Source organism: Vigna umbellata, chromosome 5 (genome assembly GCF_029865625.1).
Source record: "Vigna umbellata cultivar VRB3 chromosome 5, Vumbellata_1.0, whole genome shotgun sequence".
In the NCBI taxonomy this organism is placed as follows: domain Eukaryota; kingdom Viridiplantae; phylum Streptophyta; class Magnoliopsida; order Fabales; family Fabaceae; genus Vigna; species Vigna umbellata.
The window spans coordinates 69,304,889-69,327,736 of NC_142169.1; the positions used below are offsets into that span (position 1 = coordinate 69,304,889).

Below are 22,848 nucleotides of genomic sequence, written 5' to 3' on the forward strand. Positions count from 1 at the left end.
AACATAAAGGTTTAAAATGAATTAAATCTTTTTAATCAACTTATGTACTCTAACTACTATAAAAATATGTTTGCACCGGTGATTTTGTCTAGGATCCTACAGAACTGTTTCTAACAAGTTAGAGAGGAGAGAAATTATCCATTCCATTGATCTTAGAATGAGAAAGTATTCAATTAAAATCCTGAGAGCAGTAGCTATACAAATAAGGATTCAACAAACTCAAGTAATTTTAACAGAAATAGGTCATTCTTGATAACTACGCAATTAAGAAATTGCTTTTAACAGGGTAGTTTGAACCCCATATATTCCCCTGATTTACAGTCTTTCCAAAACTTTATGGCTCCAAAATTAGAACATTACTTGGAAACGTCACTAAAGGTAGACTTGAAGTCCATTTATTAGCCGTATTCACCGGTTACTTTACTTTGTATTGATTTATAGTCTTTCCAAAACCTGTTATTGGTTGTAGAGGCTAGATTTTGATAACTTTTCTGGGATTCTTTCATTTGGATCTTGAATAGTTAATGACCTCTTCAATTTTTTTATTCCCTTTTGGATAGTATTCGGCCATATTTTGGTCAGAAAGATGCAACGAACTAGGCATCTTTCAATTCATAGGAAGTTTTGATATGTTATTTCGCGTGCATACAAATAAGAATACCATAAAGTTGAAGCATGTCCCGAATTCTAACATTTCTTATGAATACCCTAGCAATAAGCATGTGGTCATACAAAATAAGGATTTGGATCCTCTCTCGTTACTTTGTCAAGTAGCACATTTGTCTTTCTCAGTCTTGAAATAGAAGGTCCAAGGTTATTCTCGATTCATGACTACCTATGATATTGATGACATGAAAGGATTCACAAACTGGTCTAACAAAACTGTTTTCAACAGGGTAGTTTGAACCCCATATATTCCCGTGATTCATAGTCTGTCCAAACCTTTATGGCTCCGAAGCTAGTCATTAGAACATTACTCACAAACATCACTACACTAACAGAGAAAACTATTATAGAGGCTCTTCCATACTTCCTAATTACTCTCTGAACCACTAATAACCCAAGAAGTGATGCAACAAAACACATTATGGCCAAGATTAGTGCAGCTTCTACATGTTCCATTCCCAGCAGCAGATATTGCAATGCTGACATGGTAGCAGAAAAGAGAACCATGAAAGAACATGTTGCTGCTGTTACCTACACACAAAAATTGCGTGATAAATACTAGTAACTAGTTTACTTGACAGTGTAAACGACATCCAACAAAGCTTGTGAACTTACCTCAGGTTTTATTCCAACCTGAAGAAGAAGTGGACTAATCAGCATTCCACCACCAATTCCAAAGACACCACCCAATATCCCTGCTAATAGTGCCATTGACGGAAAAAGAAGTATATTTGATGGTCTATTTTTGGTGATTGCTGTCACCTTCACATCAGTTATCTGTAAGCAGAATGAAGATGAAAGAGTGTGTAAGTGAAGATTAGTAAAGAAAAAACTACTTTTTCAAGGTATGCTGCTTAAGAACCTCTTGCATAGGAGTTCGGTCTCTAAGGCTTTCTTTTCTAAATACAATCCAAGCAGTGAAAACCACAGCAAGAGGTATTTGAACCGATGACAGAATCCAGTATCCCACACCGCATGGCTCCATTTCAATGACTCCCTGCATAGTTTGAACAACTGATTATGTTTGCATTAAGAAAATATTATTACAATTCAATTAAAGCACACACTAAATAAAAGTTTTCTTTTAATATAATTCAATCATAATTGTCATGTGATTGACAATTATGAATTTTATAGTCATTATAAGTAAAACCACAGTGTCGGCTCTTCCATCATGGAAGGGACCATAAAACTAAAAATAGCACATAAGAAGACTAAACTTTTACTCGGTAAGCTTGGTGAGATACTTCTTCTGTGCCTAACAACACCTTTATAAGTGCGAGTTTAAGAAATTTATTATTTTATCAAAAAGTTATAATGAAAACAAGCAGTCTTCGAGCTACCCAATTTAGCAGATAAATAAATAATCCGAGTTTAATAGTTCTTACAATTTGTAAATATATCAAAATATCATCAATTAATATTTTTTATTAATAACTAAAAATATTTATTTTACTCTTGCAAACTTTAGAATCAGTGAAGAAAAAAGAAAGACACTTCACCTGTCCATATCTGTTGCCACGGAGAAGATAGACAGAGAAAAAAGAGAACCAGATCAAAAGTAAGACCATCAATTTCAACCAAGGGATCCTCACTTTCCTATTTCCTTGAGAAGACAGAAGAGGAACAGGCACCTCAACATCTTTTGGTTCATTATTTTCTTTGTACACATGTCCTACTGCTAACACTTTCCTTTCTTCAACAGTCTCGTTTTCTAGCAGCCCCTTCTCAAGTTCGTCAACTCCAATTTTCTTTATCTGATCCGATTCAGACTTCCAAAGCATCAACCCACTTCTGCAAGTTTTTGACGTAGACCATGCAAGAAAGATGGCAAACAGTACTGTGATCAACCACTCTGGGAATACAAGGTTACAAACAACTCCAAGACTCACTCCCAACAACATGCATGGTTCTGACGAAAGAGCTATGTCATAGTCAATCAATGACTTGCCACCAAATTTAAGACTTGTGATGCACATGTTGCACATAACGTTTGCAATTGACCCTCCTGTTACCATGAAAGCTGAGAGACTTGAAGCAGTTTTCAGGTCTAAACCAGCTACAATAGATAATATAGGTATAAACAGACCACCCCCACCTATTCCACCGGCACTAGATATAGCTGAGGCTATGAAGCACAGAACTCCAGCCAGTACCAAAGGGCCTGAAATAAGTATCTGGGATTGTGCTTCACCTCCCCACAGATAAATTTTATCCAGAAAATTATCAATATTGATTGAAAAAGGTTGTTCTTGTTTTGCATTTGAAGGATTGAAGGCAATGAAGCTGAGAACTAGAAATATTAAGCTTCGAGGACTCATTTGATGAGAGTTTGTTTCAGCTATGGTGAGTACTGATGGATATATCTGTGCTTAGCTGAATGACTTAATGACATTATATAGAGACAAGCATGAACTGTGTTAACAATGCTTATGCGAGACATTTATTTTTGTATTCTAAAGCTATACTTATTTTCTCATTCAAGAGAGAAAAGTAGACAATTAATTAAACGTGATTTATTGTTGAAATAATAACATGAAAGTAGTGTAATAACAGTGGTATATAAGTATAACATTGTTAGTAACATCAGTGCGACAGTGAAACACACAAAAAGAGTGTGAGGAAAGGACAAGATTTTAATTTAAAGTAGTGCTAATGCAGCAAAGCAAACAACAAATAATTTAAATTGGATACTTAGGATAAAGCTCTCATTTTTTTAATGCAAAAGACAAAGCTCTTTATAGTTAGTCATACATGTAAATAATAAACTGATACACGTTTTGGTACAGTAGTTACAATTATTTTCTTCGTGAGAGTTCATATTGCCTGTAATCCATCTACTATTTTTGGTTCCTACCAGCACCACTTTCTGTGGTCGTGCTTACAACATTAAGTTTTTCATATGAAGATTATTATAGAACAAAAGTATTTTATAATAAGTGTGGTTGGGTGGATTGAATCCTTAAACCAGTGGGGGAAACAAAACACACTTACCGGATGATGTCTCCATGGCTGGATTGCAGATAAAATATTATGCAAAGTATTCAAACTTCTATCTTTATATATGGGCTATATATATATATATATATATATATATATATATATATATATATATATATATCCCTTTCAAGTTGCATGAGAATGTTTTCTAACAATTAAGTAAAATAATAAATACATAATTAATAAACACATATTGATATCACTAACTATTATAATGAATTTTTATTTGTGATAATCTACCTATATTATATAACTTTAAAGTTGTATTTAATATAAAATTTAAAGGTTATAATAAAGATGGTTTATTTTTTGTGTATATTTGTATTATATTTTTGTGTACAATAATTAATAAATCTTTTTATTTATTAAATCACATTTGATTCATAATTATATTTCAATGAATCACATAATTGAATCAATTTAGTCGTTAAGTCTAACAATAATTATGTAATAAATTAAACAAATGCATACTTTTTACACATGCTTATTTAATATGATTTTATTTTAAAATTTAGGTAATTTTTTAGAAGAAAACTTGCCTGTAATATATAGATTGTTATAAAGGGGAAAGTTGTTTAAAGTATATGATACAAAAATACTGAAATACTGAGGACTAAATTGTACAAATACAACTAAGCAAAGAACAAAATATACGAGGATGAGTGGTATCGTTGAAAAGTTTTAGGTTTAATCTGTTCTTTATAGTAGCACTGCTCATCCCACAAAAACAAGTCACAACTTACGAAGAAGGTTGCTCATGGAAATGGAAACGTGGCACAAAGACAAAAGTTCAGATGTTCCTTCTTCTGGCTCATCTGTGTCGGGGATTCGGATGAAAACGTTTTAGAGTTTTATGGTATTTCTCAGAAGTTATATATAACTGAATCTGTCTGTTGAAAAAAATTGCTAAATCTGATTCAATTGTTTGGCTTAATCTGGGAAAAATCAAGATCACGTTGTCTTTCCCAATAATTCCTGTTTCCTGTTCCTGACTTTTGGTCTATTATATTCTCACGCATGCTCCTTCTACAGTCAACAGTGTTTTCCACTGCAAAATTTTCATCTTATTAACAGCTTAAATTAAACTCTATCAGGGTTTCAAAATATCATCTTTTTTATTTTGTAGATATAACTTTCCTTCAATGCTTATGCCAGACCCAATTTAGAAGCAGCAGAAAAAGTAAAATATAACTTATGTTATTTATAATCATTGAAATCTATTTTAATAATTAATAATTAAAGCGAGATTAGAGATGTATATTACTTATTTTTTGGATATATACATACATATACTATACCTTATTTAAAATACACAACTCTGCTTTTTGTTTTTCACTGGCTTTCTATAGATACACTAGATTTTGTGGAAAGAGTAAAGAGAGTCGTGGATAAGATTCTTCTTTCTTTCTTCTACTTATCCTAAACATCATGATTTAATCATCTGTTTACTGAAAATTATTATTATAATGAAAACTTGTTTTTTTTTTTCAAGTTCGCCAATCAGGTTACTATAATCAATAAAAACAAATTTATTTTTATAAACTTGTCTGTAAAAAGCCACAGACGAATTTTATAAATTTATTTAGTTCTTTTAGATGTGCAGCCATTTGTATGACATTGATGTATGGCCAAAGGAACTTTATTGTTTTAATATTTCAATGGCTAAAGCTTCTGTCACACTGGAGAAAACGATGACAAGTAAAACGTTTCAAATAATAAAATTACTAAGATGGAATATTTGTTCAATTCCCACTTAACGTAAATAATCATTCATTAATTCTATTGAGGATATATAACGGAGTAGTTAAAAAGAACCCAAAAGAAACCTTAAATATATCAAGTTGCAAATATTTTTTTTTTGTTATCTTCCACACGTATAATATATATATATATATATATATATATATATATATATATATATATATATATATATATATATATATATATTCGAGTTTTAGTAGACAAAAATACCCTTATATAACATAGATTTTGAGTTTTAAGGCTAAGGATATTTTAATAATTTTCATTCTCAAAACTAAAAAAAAAGAAACCTCAAAACCTTTGTTCACCTCCCTCATTCCTCTCAACCCTTTCTATTTCATCTCTCTCCAACATTTTTTCCGTCATAGTCCCAACTGAAAAAAATTAGAAACACTAGCGGTTAAACAATCTTACAAAAAAATGATTTTATAATGAGTTTTTTATTTTATAATTTTTGTCTTATCTAATTTTATCCAATTTTCACAAGCAGAAAGAAATTGGTAATTGACCTGGAAAAAATCAGAAATACTCGCTTTTAAACAATTTCTTATAAAAAATGATTTTAGAATGAGTTTTCATTTTATAATTTTTGTCTTATGTAATTTTATCTAATTTTCAAAAGGATAATATGATGAAATTAGAGAAGTTAGTGAAGATGGTGAAATTGAAGAGATTTTGAATGAACCTTTGCATGAAGGTAAATATGTCAATGACTCAATTCTTTACAAAAGCAAAGCAAATTGTTTAAAGACAAATGTTTCTGATTTTTTCAATTGGGAGCACAGTAGGATGACAGAGAAAAATAGACATACGCGTGTTAGCAAACCCATATATATATATATTGTATCTTTTTATGATTATTTTTATTATTTTTTATTAGGTTATGTTTTTCACTTTTATGTGAAAATTAAAAATAATTTTTCTTTATTATTTTGATCAATGTCTAGTTTTAGAAATATATAAAGTTAATTTATTTAATTTATTTAACGTTTACAACTTATAATAGGATTTGAGTTTTATAATGTTTAATATATTTTCTCTTCAATGTTAATAAAAAAAACGTTTGAATTATCGTATAAATTTAATAAAACTTGATTAAAATGAGTAACTTTATTTCATTCTAAATATTAAAGACTAAATTGATTTAAAATTAAAAAATATAATTTTAATTTTAACTAAAAATTAAAACACTTAAAATATATTTAATCCTTTTTTATTAAATAATATTAAATGAAAAGACTTAAATACATGTTTTATAATCCTTGGAATATCAACGAGTTTTCATTTTATTTATTAAGAAAACGTAAAACTGATATTTTTAATTTTTCATTATCATCACAATCATTTTCTATATTCAATAAAAGGGTTATATGATACTCACATACATTCCACAACAGTATGTAACACATCTTAAAAAATATTTTTCAAAATGTATGTTTTTTAGTTTAATACGAAAGTAAGAAACCCAAAATAGTAATTTTGGATTTTATGAAATGAAAATATTTAAAATTAAACCCATTCATTTTATACGCAAAATTACTTATGCTAAGTTTAGAAACATAGAAGGTAAAAATTATCCATTAAAATTGAAAGACATTTATTTTATAAAGAATAGAGATATACTTGTACTTCTTCTAGAAATTTAAATGGATTTAAACTTTGGCAAAAAGATAAATGCAGGTAACTGAAGAATGGGTCAAAGTTAGGTTTAAAAATCTTTAGAGGGGTGATGGTATAATTTCCTCACCCAACTTTCTATTAAAGTTTTAAACTTCCAAAAAGCTGAAAGCAAAGTTCATATATGACCAACTTTTTCCTAATCACTTTTAGAATATAAAAATATAAAGTTAAATACAATTATTTTTTTATAAGTTAAAATTGATTTGTATATAAGTGAATTAGTAAACACTATTTTATGTAGTTCTGTTATTTTTTTTTTAAATTTAGAAAATATTAATTTCATTTCTTTGTTATCTATAAAAGTTAGGTAAGTAGCAGAAACCTGACTCATTCACTACAAAAAAAATGTTATTTAGAGGAGGTTTTTTTTTCGATTTGCGGGGGTTTTCACCCTCCGCAAAATAAATTCCGGGGGTTTTTCAAACCGCCGCAGTTTGAGTCGCCACAAACTATCTGCGGGGGTTTTTTGCGACCCCTGGTATCGAGTTCAATTTGCGGAGGTTTTTCTGCGGAGGGTAAAAGCCTCCTCTATTACTGACTATTATTTTGTGGGGGTTTTTAACCTCCTTTATTTTCAACTATTTAATTACAAAAAATACCTATATTTTTTATATGCTATTCAATTCACTAGCTTGCTGAAATAATAAAAAAATCAATAAAATATATAAAATTGTAAAATACTGAAAAATAATTCAAAATTAATTTTATTGATGATTTAAAATAACATACATTCATTAATAATTACAATGTAAATATAAAAAAATACATAATGTTTAAATAAAGTTACAAGATTGACCAAAAAATCTAACATTGTCAAAAATACATAATAGACTAAATATAATTATATCCTAAAAGAAGCATCATAAACCCCCTAGCATGAGATAATCCTCTTGTACTCAAAGAAAACTCCAACTCATTTGTATCAACAACTTCCTGAAATGATAAAAGAAAAATATTAAAATAAAATAAATCACAACAGACCCTTGGACTTTAATAGGTGAAGGAAACTATAAAGAAGAAAATGAACTACCAATATTTGACCACGAGGATTATATTTGAATTTCAAATGCATACTTTTTGCCATTCAATGCCTTTCACCAGAAAAACTTGCAACGAAAACCAATGCCCCTTTCCACATCAATACTAGCAACCTGAGGAGGGCAGAAGCAACAGACATGAACAGAAGGCACTTCTTTATCACCTTGATTTCTACTGGGGTATTAGGCATAAACCTACAGTTGAATACTTGATTGCATCTTTTTGGTTGATGGTTGATAATTGAGATCTACCCATAGTGCAAAGAATAAATACAGACAAAGCATGTCACTAAATAACTATTCTAATCAGAATCTCACTTCAAAACTCAGTTCTCTCTACGCAACAATGATAATGGCAGTCCTGGGTACGAAAATAAAAAAGACAGTAGTAATTTATCAGCATGTGAGCTTCAAATTTACGTTCAATTAGTGATCATTTTAAACTAAAATCTGGATAGCTGCTGAGGAATGGTGGATATAATTGGACCGTATCTCTGCAAACAAATGATACACAAAATTCATAAGAAACGGAAAAAAGTTTAACATATTTTGACTGATAAGCATACCTATGTGGATAAGTTTAAAAATTAATACCATGATCAAGATAAAAAAAAATAAATAAACAAGAGAATGTAAACTGGAACATGAGAGATGTTTTAACACTAACCTCTATTAAGGGATCCACTTGAGGAACCTCTATGAAAAAATAAATAATATTTCCTATGCATACCTTTTATATCTTGATGATATTTTCATTGTTTTATTTTTAACTCATTTTACAATGAATAAACACTCTTCCTTACTCATATGCCTTATTTTCCCACTCATACAACAGAAGATGCAAAAACTCAACATTGTTACAACTTTAAACATAAAAATAAATCTTACTTTTGCATTAGCCTGGACTCCAGCACTAAGTAAAGTGCACAAAAGTTCAATATAGGCAGCTGGAGTAACCTGTGAGTAAGAAAAACAACAAGTCGATCCCTAATTCCTACAACAACAAGTTTCTCCAATACCATAAAACTAACCTCCTGCAAATTTCAAAATAAAGAAGTATATCAACTACAAAACAAAGAGGCTTGGCAATAGATATGTGAAAGGAATAGAGTGGTATGGATGCAAGAGAAATTGTCAATTACAACCATATGCAGGAAGGAATTTAAGTATTTGATTGTAGATCTATAAGTGTATAGTTTTAGAGAATTTAAGAGCTGTGATACAAGGAATTAGTAAACCCCAATTCACAGAATGTGTTAGAATAGCAACATAAAATGAAAATCATAATAAAGACAAGGGTATAACATATGAACAAAAATGTAAGAGATTTCTCTTCAGAACATGTAGTAAAATATATAAAGTTTGAAATTGAGAAATTCTAAAGGAAGTTGAGATAGGCTATATGAAACACATGATGTCATTGGACTAAGTTAGAAACCAAATTCTCTTACATTGACATTCAATTTCATGAAAAACAAACCAACGATAAAGTATTCCAAACTTTGTCTGTTTCTTAAAGTTTTCGTAGTGTACCCTCACATATGGATCACTTATGCCTTTGAGATAGACAATAACAATCCCTTCCCAGGACAAGTTCAATCCAACCATTGCTTGAGCCAAAACCCGAACCCTGTACATTGAAAATTGTTAGCATGAATATCCAAGTAGTGAAAAAAAGTTGTGTGTAAAATGACTAAATGGTTGAAAGAATCACTAATTTCAAAGTGAATAAGCACACCTTCGGTCCTTCTTGGTCATCCACTCTAATTGATATTCGAAGTCTTAATTCTCCAGAATGCACTCTTTTAAGAGGGATCCATACATCCCTTACTGACCCATCAACCACTACTTCCAAAATACGGTGTAGTATTGTTCAAAATTTGCATACAAAGCACTAATTACACTATAAAAACGCCTTTCTTATTAGAAGAACGATGGTGGGCAACAAAAATGTATTGCACTTAACCTAGGAATTTCATCAAACACGTACAGGGCAACAATAATCCCCACTCCCTGTTATGAGTTAACCAGAATATCCTGCACCATTAACAATCAGTGTGAGAGACATTTTTGAAAAGTTGAATTGGAAGTGAAATCAATATGGAAAGGCGTTGCAACACCAAACGATACCCTTGTGGCCGCGATAAGTGCAGAGGCGTTTGAGAACTGTCTCATCTTCGATTAGGGTTTTATGATTTCACGAATTTGAGGATACTAGTGAAAGGTAAAGCCTCTGAAACATGAAACCTAAACCTAAAAGAGAGGTTTGGGGAAGAGTTTTAAGATTTGAGTTTTGAATCAAAAATGGAAAACATAGAACTGAAAACCCCTTTGACTGTATATGCGTCTCCCAAGTCTACGACTCCCTCGTCTAGTCCAACGTCGACCCCGAACTCCTCACCACCTTCATGACAGGCGACATCAAGCTCCTCTACAAGATCACCTTCTCAGCACTTTACAGCGGTTCGTCATTACGCTTTTCCTGGTCGAGAATGGCTGTGACGGGAAGACGGCTCAAAGAGTGTAGATGAACATGAGAAAAAGGAAGTGTTTGATGAAGTTAAGTTTAGGTTTAGGAATTTGGAGAAAAAATAAAGTAAGATAAAATTTTGGAAGGAAAAGACTGAAAAACGAAAAAAAAATAAAAAAGAAAAATGTATTATAATTTGGTTAGTTATGAACCTCTTTAAAAAGAACTTAAAACCTCCGCTATCATTAGGCCTTTGACAATTCAATAGAACCAAATTAAATCATATTAATTTGCGGAGGGTTTTTATAACCTCCGCAAAATAACCTCCCTTAAATACCATTTTTTTTGTAGTGATTGTGCGAGTTAAGTTCAAATTCAAATAAGCGTAATCTTCTCGTTAAATGATTCTCATATATATGCTTTGATAGGCAACTCTCGTATCTATTTGCTTACATTACTACGAATTTTTGCATATATTATTTTAAATTTTGAACTGACATGCTTGAATTAATATAATTAAATTGCTTTGGCTTATATGTATTTCATAAATATTGAATAAAATCTAACTGATTTTGTTTTTTTTTTATAATAATACTTAGAAATTAGATTTTGTGATTATATTTAATGATAAAGCAAGTTTCACCTTATGAGCTACCAAACAAATTTTAAGGGTAAAATATGTAATAAATGTATGTTTAAAAATAGAAAATATGTATGAAATTCAAGAAAAGATAAGAATTAATGGTTTAAACTCTCGATTGATTTTTATATTTATTTAAAAATATCAACGTTATCAAATTTTAATAAATCTTATTTGATTTTTTAATAATAAAGCAAGTTTTTTTTTTAATAAATATTGAATAAAATCTAACTGATTTTGTTTTTTTTTTATAATAATACTTAGAAATTAGATTTTGTGATTATATTTAATGATAAAGCAAGTTTCACCTTATGAGCTACCAAACAAATTTTAAGGGTAAAATAGGTAATAAATGTATGTTTAAAAATAGAAAATATGTATGAAATTCAAGAAAAGATAAGAATTAATGGTTTAAACTCTCGATTGATTTTTATATTTATTTAAAAATATCAACGTTCTCAAATTTTAATAAATCTTATTTGATTTTTTTTTAAATTTGATGTAATTTGATTCTTTTTATTAATAATGTTAAGTCAATTCATGATTTTTTTTATTTTTTATTTTTTTAAATATGAAGATTCGTGAAAGAAATAGTGTAACATAATAAAAACAGTTATACAGTGATATGTGTTACTGTTATAATGTGACAGTGAAAAGGTGATTTAATTCATATATTTTACTACAGAATATTTTAAATTTTTAATAAAAATAAATTATCCACTAATCTATAGACAATCCAATCCACCAAACGATATTATAATATAATATATGCTTGACAAAATGATTAGTGTACATGGAAACATATTTCCAAAGTGGCCAATTTTCATACATTTTTACATTGCTTGGTGACTCGACAGTTTTTGTTCTTGTTTGACAAATGTCTTATACTTATAGATTGTCCTTATATAATCAACATTATACTTTGATCTCGAAATATAGAAAGTAATAATATCTTAATCATATGATGCCAAAACTTGGAAAGCCAGAACCATCCTACTTCAATCAACAGCATCATATATCAACATCACTTAACTTAAAAACTAAAAAGTTATGTTTATCTTATATAAAATTTGAGATTTCAAACTTTAAACATTACAAACTTAGAAGGTCACCCATCCTAAATTATTCCAGGCTAAGTACATTTAACCAGAGTTCTTATAGGTTAGGCTACCGAAAAATAAATACATTTGGTGATATGAGTTGTCAAATCAATCTCTTTAAGCTATCCTTCAACTGTATAGTCCCGTACCTATACAGTCTCTAGATCCCTCTCATTCCGGTGTATGTTCGATTCATCCATGTGTCCCTTCCACTAAAAGCCTACCAGAAGCTGCTCTTTGCCAGTGCCCCTACACTTCGTGTCTCTTGCACCGGCTATCACTTCCCGCCCTCGTCAATTCCCGGGTGTCACATACTAACTAGAGAAAACTTATCTGAATTAATTGAAACTCATTATTATGAATTAGCAAAACCATTAATTAATTTTATTTTAAGACTACAATTAAGTTCAATCAACAATAAATATGTTGATGAAGCAACCATGGATTAAAAAATATTCACCATACTCAGAATATTAATACATATAAAACTGTAACAGGTGCCAAGAATCTGATAAGATCAAAGAATATTGGTGGGTCACATCATGTTGCAATAATTAAACTGTTTATTCAAAATGTTGAAGATGCCTTTAATTTATTAAAGAAAGTACATAATTCTATTTCCTTTACATAGTTCGAGTCTATCCTAACATCAATGTTTTTCAAATACATCACTCCTATTCTTCACCCACATCAAATCAATAATAATTTAAATATTTTAGTGTAATTTATGAATGATAAGAATTTATATTTTATGAAACTTGGAAATCTATAAACATGTTTTGATTAAAGTGAGTTTAAATTTTATATTAAGTAAATATATAACGTAAATATAATGCTCTGTAATTTTTTGTTTTATAAAAACGTAATTTGATCTTATTTACCGCAATTATATTACCATACTTTATTATTGTGTTTTGGTACTTTTTTTCTTCATTACGAAGTTGAAATTTTAATTATTGTTCAGTAAAGATCATTATGTTATCCAATTACGTAGTTATAGTTTTTAAAACTATTTTATAATAGATAAAGTTTTATAATTTTACGAATTGAATCTCCAGTGATTTTATTTAAATTCTTGAGTTTCAAATTTTAATAGGTAAAATATATTTATATTAATTTTGTTTTTTTGAGTTTGACAACCGGTAAACCATTACAGTTATTTGATAAATTTGGACTAAAAACTTGTTAAAATACCATATTTGAATAAAATAGTTACGGAAAAGAATATGAAATGGAATATATTTATTAAAAATATAAATTAAAAAATTTACATCTTAATTAATAATTAATATTTTTAGTGTTTCCTTAATTGATAGAATTATTAGGAAATGTTATAGGAAAAAAAATAGCATAATTCATATTGTGGAATTTGAGACCTTTGGGGCCTTTTGGGCTACCATGAGAGACATTTTTGGGCTCTTAAACAGAGTAATCCAACCCACAAAAACGAAAGCTGTATAGGTGTTTTTGAAGTTAAATTCATCTTAAAACAATGACATTTTAGTGTTTTATCTTTCTCTATGATTGTAATGAGACCTGTTCTACACTTTCTTACATAAATAATAAAGATTTCTCTTTAATAATATCGAAAGTGGATTATATGGTTGACAACGTTGTATCTAATTACTTTCCATTGTTTCTTTCCCTCAACTCAAAAATAAAAATTGACGAGCGTGCCGTTGCACATCTTTTCATTATCTAATGAGTTTTAGGAAAGAAATCTCATTGATTAGAAATCGGAACTATTACTCATTAGAGTCACCAATAACATCATTTCTAGCCAAAGTGGAATGCTCCTTTTCACAATGTTTATCCAAATGCTAATGTTTTATACATGTAAAAACTTTCATATAATATTTACCTTGTCAGAACAAATTACTACTTTAATTAATACGAAAACAATACTAATGTTAATTCCACTCGTTCTTTTAGCAAATGATATATCTCCCAAATTCTGGAACTTAGTGCCAAAGTTTCTGACTCCACTAAAAATTCTACTCGAATCAAGACATGGTTCAAGAATTAGATTGTGATTTGTTTGAGACTTTCTTAATCTTGATTGTAATAATCTAATCTGAACGGATATCCACCACAAATTCAACTACTTAATTAACGTTTAGTTTGTGTTTCCGAGGTTCATAAGTATAGATTAGTTAATCACTAAACAAAGGTTTAAGAAATTATTGCTTTGTAATAATATGTCGCGTACAACTTTATACATGATCATTTGCTTGTCACTCAGGAGTTGACTTTGCACACTTGCACTTAAAAAAACTGTTTTTTAAAAGGTCAATATTATGCCAACGGATAAAAGTTCAATATTTTGCAAGGTTGGTGACATACTCTCATTGCTTCTGATCATCCTCGTCTGCCACAGAAAGGATTACAAAGAGATGCAGATATTGTACTTGGTTGTGGCATGTGCTATCTTCTTTCTTTTTCTCTTTCCAAATACCTTTTGCCTTGCTGATACCAACATGAAATCAGGTTCTCAATGCTCAGAAGCTGATTATTCTGACAGTGATGGCACATTCCAGACCAATCTGAGAAGTTTGTTGGACTCTCTTGTATCTAATGTAGTGGAACACCATGGTTTTTACCAAAACGTTGTAGGAGAAAAGGCCAACAGGGTTTATGGTACAGTGTTATGTAGAGGGGACATATCTGCTAGCAATTGTTCTGATTGCACCCTTAATTCCACCAGAGAAGCCCCAAATGATTGTCCTATGAGGAATGATGTTACAATTTGGTTTAGATGGTGTTTCTTACGGTATTCAAATGAGAGCTTCTTCGGAGATATGCAGCAGACAGGTGTGACAGTGACAAATGAAACTGACTTTGATGAGCCGTCTGTGGTCTCAGAAGGCCTTCCCTTCATGAGTAGAGTGGCAGCTGAGGCTCCAGACAAGTCATTCATGTTCCATACAGCAGTACTGAATACAAGTAAAAGTGGGAAGAGGTATGGCATGGCTCAATGCACCAGAGATATCAATAGGGAGGATTGCAGAAGGTGCTTGGATGCTCAGTTGCTCACTTTCAGAACTGTCATTGGAAACAAAAGAAGATGGGAAATTTATGGATCTAATTGCTTTATGTGGTACAATGACTATCAGTTTTATTCTAATGGCTCTACACTTCTAAGTGGTGAGTCCTTTGACACTTGCTTACTTTTTTAGCCTTTGAAATTAGAACAGAACTACTTAAGAATTTTATGTTGTTCTTTCATCAGAATTAAAGTTTAACTTAGATAATCTATAATTCCCTTTATTGATAACTTTTATTAGGTAGATGAGTCATGAAACTCCTGAAATATATCTTGAGTTTTGTCTTTGAAGTTGTTTCACTACTAAAACCGTTTATCCTACTGATTAGAAAGGAATGGATTTTAATATATAGCCTTGCTTTGTGGTACAGCTGCTTGGAGGCCCTTTTCTTGCACATCATTAATAATTGGCTTGACTCTTGCTGTCTCGGCTGCCCTTTTGGTGTTTTTCTAAGTATGATATGACCTTTATTATATATAAGTTCGTTTAGAATGTCAAGAATTTGCAACAGGTGATTATTTAATTCAATTTTCATTACTTCTTCTGTGGGTTTTGTTTTTTTGACAGATGTTGTAGGAGTACACATGTATATGTGCTGCAAAACTTCTCTTATTCTGTATGCCTCCCTTATTATTAGTTTATTTGTTTGTCTCTTTATTTGAGGGTTGAGACTAATATTGCGATCATACATTTTCATTATCACAAACTTTTTTTTTTCAATTTACATATTAGCTAATTTGTGTTCTTCGCATAACATGCAGCAAAATTTCTATCTGACTATGAATTTGTAGCATTATAAAACATCACTACTCTTTTCTAAAATAGACATGCTTTACTTTTATTAGTACAAGAACTCAATATAGGGATATAATGAAGTCTCTACGAAATTTCATTATAAGAACCGTTTTCTAAGCAATGGTGCTGGATAGGAAATTACCAATGCACTCATTTTTAGAGCAACAAATGACGCATAGGCTCCATCAGTAATCTTCATCAACCCACCGTGTTTTTCCTTTTCGATAACTCCTATTTTTCGTTACAGCTATTACATCAGCACCTTTGATTGTTGTAAGACCGTGAGCTTCTGTTTACACTCATTTTATCTAGATCTCTTAAACTTCATTCTTTGACTCAGCAACATCAAGTACACCAGTTTGCCTTATCAAACAAGAGGATTTTGGAGTCTTTCGGCATAACTCTATTAAAAATTAAGTGTAAGTCTAACTTTCTCACAAATATCGAATAGAGATGAAAAATTTGAGTGCAAAGAAAAACTCATAAATCTATTTTCTTAAGATTTTGGATTGAAGATGAAAAAGTTGAGTAAAAGGAAACATTCATAAATCTATTATCTTTAAGATTTTGGATTGAAGATAGTATCAATTGTTTTCAAGAAGAGTACATATGAATAGGTATGAATTGGATGCTTTAGCTGCCTGCACATTCTCTCTGCAGCAAGGCAAAGCAATTCCCTCTTTGCCATAAGCTACGTTGGCAGGAATGCTTTCATTGAAAACAATAGGTTCTTGACCAACCAAATCCATTTTTTGCTACCTCAACCAGCTTATGGTCTAAACAGTTCTATATCCACTCCATCTAAGAGGCTGATCACTGCTGATTTTCCACTGCCACTTTCTCCAACTAAACAATGCAACTACATCACATTTCTCAAAGAAAGTTTATTTGTACAGCCCAAAAGATGAATTACTAGAATATTTGAAAATTTGAATGAGATCTAGTTGGGTAATTGAAACTGATGTTTCGAAGTTGGTTATCACCAACAATGGCTTCTAGTGTTTCTACCCTCATTGCTGCTGGAGTCAATGGTAGGTGTAGTATCAAGAATGTTTAAATATTGAAGCTGCGGAATCTTTGGCTTTATTGGTGTCAGGGGCGAAGGCACTAGTCAGGGAAATGCCGATCCCTGTGATTGTTAAACAAAAAAAGACATGCTCAAATTTTGTGGTGAGAACTAGATCAAATGAAACATCATATAAAGAGGGAGCATAAGGTTTTTGGTTGACCCATTTCACCTTGAAAACCTCTGGAAAAGTTACTTTCCCATGTTGCACGAGAACCGATCCAATATAGAAAAAGGTAGCATTTCTGCATTACAGAGCCAGAGTAGAGAAAGCAAATCCTGCACCATTCACAAGCCCCAAGTGAACCCCTTGTTTTTCTGGCTCTAGACATTTCTTCCTGTACACGTCCATTATCTTTGATTAAGCACAAATGTTGCTATGGTTCTGATGCTACCAACAGCATCATTTGCCACCTGACTTGCCCCTTCACGCTTTACCTATACAGCTGACAAGATTCTCTTGATGTCCATTCATATTCCATAATGCATAATTTTAAGCAAATCGAAAGGAACACTAACCTTGGATCTGCACTGAATCCTTTAAGAAACTTCATCTGAAGAAATCCTTGCAATAGGACCAAGGGTGAAAGCCTGAATTTTGAAAACAAAAATCCAATTAGCATTGACTGATACAACTAGACCAACCATTACTGTTGATAAGTTTTGCACAATGAGAGCCTATGTGTCACCAGCTAGACTTTTCACTGTTGAAGAATCAGTAGACAACCTTGCACTAACTCCACCACAGGAAAGTGAATGGTTTCCTTAGTTGATCGGTATAAGAAACTGCAAAACATGATAATTAAAATATCTTGCTAAAAATATCTTGAATTTGCAGGATCATCAAACCAACTGATTTCTTGATGCACAACCTTTTCAAATGTTAGTGAATGAATTCTTTCTACTCATTTTCCCGCAGCAATGCTAACGAAGTAATTTTGCACAATCAAGGCCACAAGGGTAACTGAACTCAAACCGTCGTGTAGAATGTCCCGAACCTAGAATCTTTCCACTGTTTTTTCTGGAGGTTCAAAGAACATAGATATTGATGAGTAAAACAAGAAGCCAAGCATAGGGACCACAAGACCTTGTATAAGTATAATCGCAGCAATGTATCCGAGAACTAGGACAGGAACTTCAGGCTTGTTAAGTAGGTCAAACGTCTCAAAGAATTCTTTATTGGCTTCTTAGGTCAAACATCTTCTCTCTATAGACTCATGTACCCCCACTTCGATGAGAAGGAGAAAGAGCAAAGCTATGCGACTGGGAGTGTCTACCCGATGAACCTTTCATTGAAACTTATTTCTGGGTGGAAGATCTGTGACTATCTAAATCAACATTGTTGCTTGACTACCTTCGCTTCCTTATCTCCTTCCTGTAGGCGAAGAATCTGAGAACAAGTACCATCGACATCCTTGATTAACTCAAGCATGTGAATATCTTGTTCCAAGATGTCGCAGAAAATGGACCTTAATAAGATATAGAAAACGGATCAAAACTGCTTTTACACAAACAAACAGTTTGATATTTAATTTTCCTCATTACCAGTGTTTTTGAATCCTTATCATCACTGTTAAAATTTTCTAGACTAGTTAATGTAAGGCTCGCAGATCATGTAGCAAAATAACAGCTAATATTTTCTTGAGTATGATATACCTTTTCTCCAATGGAATCTTGAATGAGAGTGGTTTCGGCAGACATTCTTCCAATTACCTCAGCAGTTCTTGTCTCAGTGTCAAAGAAAGCAATGTCTTGCCTTTGGGTAAGTGGCGACGAAGGGATGCTAACCTTGCCACCCAACCCAGCAGCTCAGGGGCAGGGTTGGACGGCTTTTGGATCGAATCTTGCCACATTTCTTGTGTATCATCTTGTCCTGTGATTACCCGACGATGGTACAAAGCAAAGATTTTGAAATGATCACCATACCCGATGATCGTACAAAGCAAAGATTTGTGATTACAACATCCTTGTCCTATGGTTTGCATTTGTATTCCCAAAAACAACGTCATCTTAGAGGGAAAGATTTCGAATAATAGATACGTGGTCAAGGTTGCTTTGTAGTGATTTCAAGTTTGATTCTTTGGGAGGTTTACGAAAGAACTTCGTATTACTGTCTAAGTTTAAAATGATGGAGACTAGTGGAATCACTTTAATCTATTATTATAATTAATTAAATCTTTTATAATTTATCCATGGCAACATTTTGGAATGCCTTTATTTTAGTGTAACCATGTTCAAATCAATTCTCGAAATTAGAATATTTTTCGGAAATTGGAGATTCAGGATAAAATCATTAGAGGTATAAGATAAAACAGCCACTAGAATTTTGGTACCAAAGTGGACGACCACGTATTTTTAAATAAAAAAAATATAAAGGATCAGTCCGCAAACCCAACCTCTAACGAGACAAAATTTCTAATCCGTCACCAAAACAGGCTCAAATCACCGTTTTATCAAAGAGGATTGCTTTCTACACCCCTATCAAATTTCTTATCCATCCAAAATGATAGGGTGGTTGAAGAAATTTGATGGAGTGCAGGAATCTTAATAAATTAACCAATAATTAAGGTTAATTAGGTTATCACCCTTAATGTTATAAATATTATGGCATGCATGTAAAAAATATAAAAAAAATAAGTTTAATTGACTTTCACTTTTGAAGTGCTCCATTGTAATTTCTTAGTCAGTTTTATCAGCCAAATTCCAAATTATCGCGATGATCGTTTCATAGTTTTGATTTCTCCTTAATAAATAAAGTGGATAAAACCTCGTACCAAATTTCTAGAACTTCAATTTGAATTTTCGCCACGCTGGCCCACTCTATGGCTACAACATCAGCCACTGCTATATTTTAATATTATAAATACTAAGAAGAATTGTAATTAGAGCCAAAGTTGTTTTCATTAAAATTAGTTATCTGTATCATTGAGGCTCTTAATTATCATTTTAGCAGCGGTTTTAATTTCCTTACTATTTCTCTAGCACTCATGCTAAACTAGTTGTAAGTTTTAAAATATAGAAGACTTGTAATTTACGTAAACAATGAAAAAGTCATCTCAGTTTTCCGTCCTCTCACACCTTCATGGATTTATTTGAGATCTTACGTATCTGATTAAGAACTGAGATTAGTCTGATATATATATATATATAATTTATTTTATTTTATTTTTACTGTCAGACTTTCAGAATGAAAGCAGGGTTTGTAGCCCTCCCACATAGCTCTTATAGTTTGGTGAATGTCAACCATCTTTGGCCTTTGCTTTAGAGATGTCTTAACACAGTCACATGCAACTTCAAGAAGACGTAGGATTTTATCATCAAAACCCTTCCCCATTATAGAATCGTCAATGGCATCATAAAAGTCAGCAGGATCAGTGAAGAAGTTCTTACTGATATACTTCATCAAATGGCCATTAATACTGTCAGAAGAATCAGTGGATGGACTTAGTCTTTTCCCCGTTAAAAGTTCAAAAAGGATTATTCCAAAATCATAGACATCCTTCTCAGCATAACCCTTCACTCCAAGTCTATCAACCAAAAAGAATTTCATCCTCACATGATCTTCAACAGTCTGGTTTAGGAATTTCGCCTTGCCAAAATTCGAAATTTTTGGCTCAAAGTACTTGTCCAGCAAGACACACTCCGAATCTAAATTGAGGTGGACTATGTTGCACCTTTTGTGGAGCCAAGATAAACCTCTTGCAATCCCAAGTGCAATGTGAATCCTCTCGGACCATTCTAATTTTGTTGGTTGATGTCCCTCGTCAGATTGTAACCAATCACTGAGTCTTCCATTAGAGATGTACTCATACACCAAAACCCTTTCATGTTTCTCTATGCAGAATCCATGCGGTAGAACTATGTTTCTGTGCCTGTGTCTTCCCGGAATCATTATTTCAAGTAAGAATTTCCACTTGTACTTATCAGCATCATACAGTCTCTTAACTGCCAGAATACAACTATTTGATACCTTTGCCTTGTACATAATCCCTGTCTTTCCTATCCCCAACACGTTATCAATGCAAAAGTAATCGGTTGCCTTGCATAATTCCTTGAAGCTCATTCTAGTAATAAATCTCTCCAACAATATTGATAGCTGTAGATGATGTAATGTAACACTATACATCAGCCCGTATCATGCATGGCAGTTAAATTTTGAAGGTAAATATGTAATACATATATATGACTTTGATATAAGAGACAAACTGCAACTTAGAATTTCTTAATTATAAGAAAAGTGGTGTGATCGAGACAACAGAAGTGTTTCCAATCTTTGTGGTTTTTTTTTTAAATAACTTGAACATTTGTTCATTTAATATTTGTGACTTTGTTTGATATCAAATATAGTCGGCTCACACAACTGAAGAGAGAGAGAGAGAGAGAGAGAGAGAGAGAGAGAGAGAGAGAGAGAAAACCTCTTTGCTTCCTTGCTCATGAAAGGCCAGTGGTAGCAAGTCAGCTTCTTGTTCAGTGTTCTGCTTCTTGACTAGGGGATGAATAGCGTTACTCCTCCTCTTTTTGAATTCTGTCCAAGGTGCATAATAGTACATGAAAGAAACTAGAACAGAAGTAGCTGAGCAAGCAAAAGCAACAATAAAACTATACCAGAACGATCTACCAAACAAGCTCTCATCACAGTTTCCTAGTATTCCCCCACAGAGTCCACTATTATTTGCATAGCTCAAACTCACATTAAGATTGTTCACAAAAACAGGCACTGACCCTTCCAACAAGTTATTTGCAACACTGAAATCTCTCAGCCTGGGAAGCAACCCAAGATCTTGTGGGATTTGGCCTGTTAACCGGTTGCCATCAAGTAGAAGGGTAATTAAGCCTGACAAATTGGCAATACCCTTTGGAATTTCACCAGAGAAATAGTTATTTGAGAGATCAAGTGTGGTCAGATATGGCAGCTTGGCTGATATATCGTTTGGGATATATCCAGAAAGGTCGTTGTGTGAGAGGATCAGAGTCTGCAACCATATGAAATCCTCGATGCAACGAGGAAACTGACCCTTCAGCCCCATGTTAGATAGCCATATACCGATTACTCTATCTTCCACATAGTTGCTGCTGCATTCAACACCGCCGAATCTGCATATGCCACGCTCGGTGTTGCTCTCGAAATCCCAGCTAGATAAGAGATCAGAAGTGTCCATGTTCTTGATAGTTTGCAAGCAATAAATGTCACTTTCAGCACCAAATCTGGCCATAAAGAGACAGAATAATGACCCAAAGAAAACAAGAGGATAATAATTTCTTGAGGTAGGCTTCATTTTTGTAGACACATAGGAGTACAACAGAACTAGTAAAATGGACAAATTGAGGCATGGTTCATATTTGAGTTTTCACTTTCTGCAGAAGTTTGCCTCTATTGAAATCTCAAAGATCAAGAATTAATATCATGACGTGCTTGCCAAAAGCAACATCGGAATAAGTTGCTGTGTATTGTATTTTCCTAGTCATAGCGAAGACTTTTCAAACACCTTGACTGCGTCAGAATTTCAGTTAATAAACTCATTCATGCATTGAAATTTCCCAGAAGTATATTTGATTTTTCTCATAAACACTATGACTCTAGAACATTAA

The 22,848-nt window shown here is 32.0% G+C and overlaps 4 protein-coding genes and 1 long non-coding RNA gene across 18 annotated transcripts; 1 reads left to right on the plus strand and 4 right to left on the minus strand.

The window, feature by feature from the left end:
* Positions 1-245: 245 nt before the first annotated feature.
* Positions 246-3,071, minus strand: LOC124848938 (sulfite exporter TauE/SafE family protein 2-like). The gene is made up of 4 exons (XM_047326764.2): positions 2,169-3,071; positions 1,529-1,663; positions 1,282-1,443; positions 246-1,197 (listed from the first exon to the last, which is right to left on the minus strand). The coding sequence occupies exons 1-4, from the start codon at positions 2,985-2,987 to the stop codon at positions 889-891; spliced, it is 1,425 nt and encodes a 474-aa protein (XP_047182720.2). The 5' UTR covers positions 2,988-3,071; the 3' UTR covers positions 246-888.
* A 4,724-nt stretch (positions 3,072-7,795) lies between these two features.
* On the minus strand, positions 7,796-10,787 carry LOC148198849 (uncharacterized). Of its 10 annotated transcripts, none has more exons than XR_015786512.1 (7): positions 10,275-10,778; positions 9,883-10,181; positions 9,678-9,774; positions 9,033-9,178; positions 8,344-8,638; positions 8,182-8,258; positions 7,796-8,040 (listed from the first exon to the last, which is right to left on the minus strand). XR_015786512.1 is itself a non-coding variant. In XM_088114921.1 (6 exons), exons 2-5 carry the CDS (start codon positions 9,900-9,902, stop codon positions 8,202-8,204), a joined length of 243 nt encoding a protein of 80 aa, XP_087971047.1. In that variant the 5' UTR covers positions 9,903-10,181; positions 10,275-10,787; the 3' UTR covers positions 7,796-8,040; positions 8,182-8,201. The 10 variants fall into 10 exon arrangements, 2 of the variants coding, with proteins under 2 accessions (XP_087971047.1, XP_087971046.1); XR_015786510.1 differs by having other exon boundaries at positions 8,138-8,258; XR_015786514.1 differs by having other exon boundaries at positions 8,138-8,638; positions 9,033-9,101; positions 10,275-10,786.
* Positions 10,788-14,715: 3,928 nt separating this feature from the next.
* LOC124831164 (antimicrobial ginkbilobin-2-like protein) lies at positions 14,716-16,053 on the plus strand. The gene is made up of 2 exons (XM_047305074.2): positions 14,716-15,498; positions 15,769-16,053. The coding sequence occupies exons 1-2, from the start codon at positions 14,748-14,750 to the stop codon at positions 15,849-15,851; spliced, it is 834 nt and encodes a 277-aa protein (XP_047161030.1). The 5' UTR covers positions 14,716-14,747; the 3' UTR covers positions 15,852-16,053.
* A 325-nt stretch (positions 16,054-16,378) lies between these two features.
* On the minus strand, positions 16,379-19,372 carry LOC124831165 (uncharacterized). 5 transcript variants are annotated; one of them, XR_015779788.1, is made up of 5 exons: positions 18,916-19,372; positions 18,132-18,699; positions 17,779-18,045; positions 17,432-17,697; positions 16,379-17,322 (listed from the first exon to the last, which is right to left on the minus strand). It is a non-coding gene; the product is annotated as an uncharacterized LOC124831165 (long non-coding RNA). The 5 variants fall into 5 exon arrangements; XR_007028241.2 differs by having other exon boundaries at positions 16,381-17,322; positions 17,779-17,850; positions 17,949-18,699; positions 18,916-19,371; XR_007028240.2 differs by having other exon boundaries at positions 16,382-17,322; positions 17,779-17,850; positions 17,987-18,699; positions 18,916-19,370.
* Positions 19,373-20,208: 836 nt separating this feature from the next.
* LOC124831146 (probably inactive leucine-rich repeat receptor-like protein kinase At5g48380) lies at positions 20,209-22,668 on the minus strand. Its single transcript, XM_088091815.1, has 2 exons — positions 21,675-22,668; positions 20,209-21,355 (listed from the first exon to the last, which is right to left on the minus strand). Exons 1-2 carry the CDS (start codon positions 22,533-22,535, stop codon positions 20,417-20,419), a joined length of 1,800 nt encoding a protein of 599 aa, XP_087947941.1. The 5' UTR covers positions 22,536-22,668; the 3' UTR covers positions 20,209-20,416.
* Between the last annotated feature and the right edge of the window lie 180 nt (positions 22,669-22,848).

Coding starts and splice junctions, on each gene's coding strand:
- LOC148198849 (XM_088114920.1), bottom strand. CDS start 9,902: ATGACCAAGAAGGACCGAAG. Junction 9,179..9,677: donor TAAGTGATCCATATGTGAGG/GTACACTACGAA, acceptor TGAAATTTGCAG/GAGGTTAGTTTTATGGTATT. Junction 8,259..9,032: donor GAGTCCAGGCTAATGCAAAA/GTAAGATTTATT, acceptor TGCCCTCCTCAG/GTTGCTAGTATTGATGTGGA.
- LOC124848938 (XM_047326764.2), bottom strand. CDS start 2,987: ATGAGTCCTCGAAGCTTAATATTTCTAGTTCTCAGCTTCATTGCCTTC. Junction 1,444..1,528: donor ACCGAACTCCTATGCAAGAG/GTTCTTAAGCAG, acceptor TTCTGCTTACAG/ATAACTGATGTGAAGGTGAC. Junction 1,198..1,281: donor AGGTTGGAATAAAACCTGAG/GTAAGTTCACAA, acceptor TTTTGTGTGTAG/GTAACAGCAGCAACATGTTC.
- LOC124831146 (XM_088091815.1), bottom strand. CDS start 22,535: ATGAAGCCTACCTCAAGAAATTATTATCCTCTTGTTTTCTTTGGGTCA. Junction 21,356..21,674: donor ATGAGCAAGGAAGCAAAGAG/GTTTTCTCTCTC, acceptor CATCATCTACAG/CTATCAATATTGTTGGAGAG.
- LOC124831164 (XM_047305074.2), top strand. CDS start 14,748: ATGCAGATATTGTACTTGGTTGTGGCATGTGCTATCTTCTTTCTTTTT. Junction 15,499..15,768: donor TGGCTCTACACTTCTAAGTG/GTGAGTCCTTTG, acceptor TTTGTGGTACAG/CTGCTTGGAGGCCCTTTTCT.